Raw genomic sequence first — 6,658 nt, 5'->3', positions numbered from 1 at the left:
AGACCTTGGCAGAGCCGCCCACTAAGAAGAATGTCCCTCGTGCCCCGATCCTTAATAAAAAGATTAAAAGGATGAAATTCACAAAGCACATTATTATCACGAGTGAGTTTAGGAACTGAAAGAAGATTACGTGTCACAGATGGAACTCGAAGAACATTGCGAAGTTGAAGACTCCTATTGGCATGTCTAGTGAGAAGTGATGCTTGACCAATATGAGAGATGTGCATACCTGCTCCATTGGCGGTGTGGATCTTGTCGGAGCCATGGTAGGGTTCACGAGTGTGAAGCTTCCCCATCTCACTGGTCAGGTGCTCTGTCGCCCCAGAGTCCATGTACCAGTGGGGATCAATGGAGTAGGACTGAGTGTGTCCCTGTGGCTTCTGCGGCGGCGGACGATCAGCCATGGCGACCTGACGAGCAAAGTTGCGTGTATCCTTCCCGTCATTGCCAAGACCAAGAAAACCCCGCTGGAAGCGCTTGTGACACTTCGAGGCCCAGTGCCCATCGCGACCACAAAGCTGGCACATACGTGGACCGCCAGCCCCTGGTAGCGTCGCAGTAGGAGGAGGGGCCGAGGCGGGTGGTGGTGACTGCCCCGAAGGAGCCCTGGATGAAGCAGAGGAGCGACCACCCTTGGTGGCGGCGTTTGCCGAGAGGGCGTCGTTGCCCCTGGATCGGCGCGTCTCGACTCGTTGCTCAGTAAGCAGGAGGCGTGAAAAGACCTCGTGTGCTGGCATGGGCGTGGAGTTGCCCCTCTCATTGATGATCTCGACTAGGGCGTCATACTCCTCATCAAGACCATTGACGATAAACGAGTTGAACTCGGAGTCGGTGAGGGGCTGTCCAATGGAGACCAGCGTGTCGGCGAGACTCTTGACTTTGTTGTAGAACTGAGTGGCGGTGGAGTCAAGCTTCTGACACTCCCCAAGTTGGCGACGGAGCCCAGATACACGAGCCTGCGACTGTGCCGCAAACGAGCGCTCAAGAATAGTCCATGCCTCGTGGGACGTCTTGGCGAAGACAACAAGCCCAGCAACGGCCGGAGAGAGCGACCCCTGGATGGAGGAGAGGTTCGCCTGATCCTGCCCTGTCCAGACACGGTGAGCCGGATTATAGACCGGACCATGCACGCTGTCAACCAGCGCAGGAGGGCAAGGGAGAGAGCCGTCGACATAGCCAAGCAGGTAGTGACTCTCAAGAAGCGGAAGAACCTGCGCGCGCCAGAAGATGTAATTGTCCGACGACAACTTGATGGTGATGAGATGGCCGAAGTGAAACGGCGGCGGCGGCTGCGATCCCATCGAGGAGACTGGCTGAGGTGAGAACACCGTGGAGACAGTCGGAGGGGCAGCCGGCGCGGTGACAGAGGGCGCGATGGCCGCGGTTGACGCCGCGAAGCCTGCCAGCGCGACGTCCTCCGCCACCAGCGGCGCAGTGGCCGAGGGCGCGACAGCCGCGGTTGACGGGGCGGCGGTGGTGTGGGCCACAAGCGTCTGCCCGGGCGAAGTAGCAGCCGGCGGGAGCGCGAAGAGGGAGCCGACGCTCCGTGTCCCGATCGGCGCCTGAAGGGAGGCGGCATCCAGCGGCCTCGAGAGAAGTGCCGCGAGGGAGGCCGGCAGAAAACCGGTGGCGGTGGAGCCGGACGCAGCAGCGGACGTCATAGCAATCGGGCGACGGCGGCGGCGGGCGCGGCGGCGGCGGCGGCGGTTTAGGGTTTTTAGGCGGAAGCGGACGTAACCTAGCGTGATACCATGTAAGACAATAGGCTTTGGGGGGAACCGGCACAACCCTCTAGGGGTGGCCTATCACATATATATATATATATAATGAGATGGTATACAACGTTACAATATACACATGTAAATACAGTCTAACAGCGTCCATATCCTTAAGGATATGTGCCAGCCGTTCCCGTAAGAATCTCCTGCCACGGTTATCTCCTTCGTGTTATTAGTGGGACGGGACCGTGACCTACCCTAGGGTACTGTACAATGAGATAAGGATAGATACTACCGGACACTCCCGCTGCACGGCCCGTGACTCTGGTCCATATGCGTTCCCTTTTGCAGTAGCCATCCCCAGGAGCATGATTGGCGGCAGGAGAGGCGGATTCATCTGAGATAGAACATGAACAGTACCTAAATCTGAGCAGAGGCGCGAGTGGCTGGGACAAGAGGAGGCGCGCATCCAGCCGCGGTTCCGGGCCGGCGGCACTGGCACGAGTTTCGCCGCCGGTGCTTATCCAGCGCCGGGGCACAGCGCGCAACACTGTCGGTGACGCCCTGCGCCGTCGTGTATTCTCCGGATCCACCACGGGTAAATATGTAACTTAGATTATGTTTTCATAGGCCATTGTTGCTGTTGGGATGTGGTTTTATTGGGAGTAATAATACACCTAGATCGTTGTTTGATTCTAGCCGAATACTAGAAGGATGACTAGCATTGGATATGTTAAAATAGGAACCGGGTTGGGTCAGCATTATCTGCCTGCTGTTCATTTTTCGCCGTCATCATGCAGGTAAAATGACATGCATGCATAGTCGTGTTCTTCGTTTTGTTCTTAGGAAAAGGGGCCCCGGGATGCAAATGTCATGGGTAATACGTCAGATGTCTAGTAGGTTTTTTTCTTTATTGTGCTGTTTTTTGTGATGCGGACGCTCATGACCTTAGGTGAATCGACGAATGTTGGTAATGTGGCATGGTTAGTACAGACGAACTGATATGTTACAGAGTGCATGAATCAAATTATAAAGACATCTATTTTTAGTTCATGTGGTGAGTGCTGATCTGGATATGCGCTCCAACAAAAGAAAAAAGTAACGAAGCATTTCTAGCTGTAAGTTGCCATTTTTGCTTCTCAAACACTGAATTGATTGATGATATTATTCTCTTTCATACCCAGGTTGATGAAGGATGTTTGGCGCTATATTTATCTTTATGACATTTTACATCTCAAGGGAAACAATGCAAAGAGGCCGCATCAATTTATCGAGTCTATAGATGAATGAATGAATGAGAGTGAAGAGGCGGGTAACGCAATGGTGAAAAACCAAGAAGTATCTTGGGGCACAACTTGTATGGGGTGATTGTTTTGGGTGCAAGCGTTATATGATATTGAGAGCTGCGATAGTGCGATATGGCTACGAAGACTAGTTAATTCTGTTGTCAACCCATGTAGCGAACTTAATATCGGGTACATTTGCATTTCTCAGACATAACCATTTATCGCATTTTTCGTTAGGGAGGTCAATTGATGAATGTCCGAGCTGTGATTTACAAATTTAAAATATTTTTATAATTGGTTCCTAAAGAGACGTGCGGTGATAATTGGACGATCACCATTCATCATACGATCAGTGCGTGTCGTGACACAATTCATGATTCTTGGTACATATTGAGATGGAAGTTGTACCTGGCGCATGATATTCTTCCGACGTACCACCAGCCTTTTTTATCATGGGAATGGCAAGGTCCCAGATTGAGTAATGTGCCTGGCACATTTTGCAATTTTTTCTTATGCATCCATGTACCTGCCACGTCTCCGAACTGCTGTCAATCATGTCACCGTGGAGTATGGTACAGACACGAGACATGTACAAGGCACAGGATGCAAGCGCCCAGCATGCTGGTGTTTCAAATGTGAAGTGTTACGTGCGAGGCCCATGATATGTGTCCAGGTGCCAGGCACATGATGCGTAACATGGCAGTCAGGGGGGTGCTCACATCAAATCTGGTGAAAAATCTACATTCATGCATTTATGTGATTAAAATCCAACAGAAAAAGGTAATCAAACTTATGCCATACTCTTCAAAGCAGAGCATATGACCATTGGTAATTCCACACCAATCAAACTTAGATGTAGACGCAGGTGCTGGATAGGTTGAAACTTACACATAGTCTCGTACCACACCGAAAGTGCTACAAATCCGATCCATGACGAAGTACACAAAAGAGCAAGCATATATGAGCTGCTCCCAAGTTCAACATGGCATCTATGTCTATGTATAAATAGTCCATGCCACGCCTGTGGAACGTGATGACAACAAGATCATTTTCCTTCAGTTCAAGCTGACCGACACACTTCGGAAAACCTCCTTGTATGACGAGTCTGCCATCGTTTGCCTTTTTGAATGAAGCCGCTACAAGGGCTCCTGTATCGTCATGCAGCAGAATACTCCCTGAATTATCCATATGGCCCGTTTTGCTTTCAATAAGATCAACAGCCTTCTTCGGAAGCCTCTTTCAAATACAAACAACGACATTCAGAGATGAGTGGTCAGCCATTTACTAAATTTGACTTACGAAACAACTTTTTGTTTTGTCAAGATAATAGAGATACGTTTACTAACCATGTAGCCACCTCTAATGTCAACACCAGTCATCTTGTGTACAAAGATGCAACATATATCTTCCAAGGGGGTGAAAGCACGTCTGATCATCTTTCTCATCTCTGGAAATTCCAACCGTATCCCCCTAGTGTACACACACTGGTCGACGAGCTCGCGATGCACAAGGGATAAGCCATTCAGAGCTGCCAAAACCACAAGTTTTATAAGCCATGACGAATAATTCAGAGAATTTAAAATACTCAGTAAAGAGTGATAACTCAGACTCGCAGATTTGATGCCTTAAACTTACCGATATAAGGAAGTGGGGTTTGCCTTATGCCACCCATCTCAACTTCCACGAAAAATCTTCCATCACCGCGAGTAAGGCATATATACACCATGTCACCAGGCCGCACTGCGTACTCGTCAAGAAACCTCTGCCAGCCAGGTCCATGAATCCTGGTCCGAATAGCCCCATGATCGATCATGACTTCATACTCCAGTTGTTCTCTGGTTACAAAGATTGGCGCACCCACGGGCTTATTCTCTCTGGCCACAACGGATTGCACATGTTCAATATATGCGCCGAGCACTTGCCTGTTGCAGCATGGAACAAACTGCAAAAGTTGTGACCCAAAGATGGCAGTTGGTCAAGCATATCATAAATCGCTCAAATTGTCGAAAATATCAGACAATTGACTCTTGGAAGAATTTGGCACATAGGGCCCGCAATACTTGTTTCCGATATGGTACTGCTTGCGAATTCCATTCGGCCCCATCCAGGATGTTATAAACTTTGCTAACACTGATATTATTGCTATACGGAGATTCTTGATGAAGTCGAATGCAATAGGGTCTATGGTATCATGTGAATTCCACTGAATTTTGTATACCTTGATTCAAACACCAAAGTACTCCCCACGTCAAATAATATAGGAGTGTTTTTTGACACTAATGTGGTATTAAAAGAAACGTTCTTTATTATGGAACGAATGGAGTAAACAAGATTTTCAGAACAGTCTTCTTGAACACATGTAAAGCTTCAGGCCGATTCATACAGTACTCCACAAAAACACATAATTTTTATTGTGTCGACGAATTATTACCTGTTCTTCCATCCAGGCACAACTATGAGGTTTTCAGAATCAGGAGCAGGTACATGTGGATTACAAACAGGGCCGTAAGCACATGAATTAGCGCCCCTCAATGTAGCCGGAGGCGTTATTAATCCGGTGTGCACACTGCACAAATGAGACCAGATTATTTGAGGACATGAATGAGCTTAAACATGAGAACTGACATACAACTGATTTAGCTCCGAAACAAGATAAATCATACTTGGGGTCTGCCGTCGCATCTCGGATATGCGCATCTTCCGGGATTCTCGAGCGCCCCCTTCATTACCGGACTGCCTGAGAAGATTGGATTGCCGGCGGCGGAGTTGGATCTGTGGCCCGGCACAAAATCCATATTGGAAGGGGATTCATAACCTCGCAGGGGAAATATAGCTCAACTGGAGCCCACCCCAGAAGAGCAAAGCGAACAGTATTGCAGGTTGATTGATTATTAATTGGTACCTATCGCCGTCCGCCGGAGTGATTTCCAGGCGGCTCCGCGCCGGCGCCATGGAATCGCCTCCTTGCACTCCGTCCATTGAACGATAAGTCAAGGAACGAGCAGGGTGGTGTGTATAGTGAGTCGTGAGTCGAAGTCACGGGTGCGCGTCGGTACATAGGAGGAGGTGGAGGACAAAATTCTGCAGAACCTACGATGGAGCAGTACCCCTATGACATCAATGACCGTAACAGCCATCTGCCACGGTAACGTGTGCACTAAAATGGGATTCCGTGACGGGCATCTTGAGGTACAGAGCGATGATTCAACCGCTACGATAGCGCGGCCCCGACGCAGCTGCTCTAAAAATCCGCGTCCTACCCTCTACCATCCTGGCGAGTCGCACGGCTCCAACCCTCTCCCGCCCTCATCTCGTGCTCCCCATCCCTTCATCCTCTTCTGCTGCACAAATACCAGCGAGATCCTCGCGGAGCACATCGATATCGTCGTCAACCTCGCGGAGCTTGATCTGGAGATCATGGCCCCGGGCTGCCGTAGTGCTCGATGTTGTGGTTGTCTCCTCCACTGGCGGGAGACGCGGGGCCTGTCACGTGCTTACCCGGGGATGTCGCGGTAGGCACGACCTGTAGTGCTTCCTGCTGGCCTCTCACGGCCTCCTCCTGGTCCACAGCTACTCCCAACTCTCAAGTGGCGGCATTGAAAAAAAGCATTTTTTTTGTGCTCGAACTTCTTGTTTGTTCCCTTTGATTGTTGC

At 49.8% G+C, this 6,658-nt stretch overlaps 1 protein-coding gene and 1 long non-coding RNA gene across 2 annotated transcripts; one reads left to right on the top strand and one right to left on the bottom strand.

Moving 5' to 3' along the window:
* Nucleotides 1-1,945: 1,945 nt before the first annotated feature.
* Nucleotides 1,946-3,298, top strand: LOC123147831 (uncharacterized). Its single transcript, XR_006473468.1, has 2 exons — nucleotides 1,946-2,316; nucleotides 2,903-3,298. It is a non-coding gene; the product is annotated as an uncharacterized lncRNA (long non-coding RNA).
* Nucleotides 3,299-3,873: 575 nt separating this feature from the next.
* LOC123147830 (uncharacterized) lies at nucleotides 3,874-6,142 on the bottom strand. The gene is made up of 6 exons (XM_044567147.1): nucleotides 5,907-6,142; nucleotides 5,668-5,776; nucleotides 5,436-5,570; nucleotides 4,640-4,946; nucleotides 4,351-4,532; nucleotides 3,874-4,240 (listed from the first exon to the last, which is right to left on the bottom strand). The coding sequence occupies exons 3-6, from the start codon at nucleotides 5,445-5,447 to the stop codon at nucleotides 3,920-3,922; spliced, it is 822 nt and encodes a 273-aa protein (XP_044423082.1). The 5' UTR covers nucleotides 5,448-5,570; nucleotides 5,668-5,776; nucleotides 5,907-6,142; the 3' UTR covers nucleotides 3,874-3,919.
* Between the last annotated feature and the right edge of the window lie 516 nt (nucleotides 6,143-6,658).

The sequence above is a fragment of the Triticum aestivum genome, chromosome 7A (genome assembly GCF_018294505.1).
Source record: "Triticum aestivum cultivar Chinese Spring chromosome 7A, IWGSC CS RefSeq v2.1, whole genome shotgun sequence".
NCBI lineage: Eukaryota > Viridiplantae > Streptophyta > Magnoliopsida > Poales > Poaceae > Triticum > Triticum aestivum.
This window is presented reverse-complemented; position numbering and strand designations above follow the sequence as displayed.

Bases quoted from the DNA above. Each gene is read 5' to 3' on its own strand.
- LOC123147830 (XM_044567147.1), bottom strand. The intron at 4,533-4,639 runs GTAAGTTTAAGG...TGGTTTTGGCAG, and splicing joins AACCCCACTTCCTTATATCG to CTCTGAATGGCTTATCCCTT. The intron at 4,241-4,350 runs GTTAGTAAACGT...TGTATTTGAAAG, and splicing joins ACATTAGAGGTGGCTACATG to AGGCTTCCGAAGAAGGCTGT.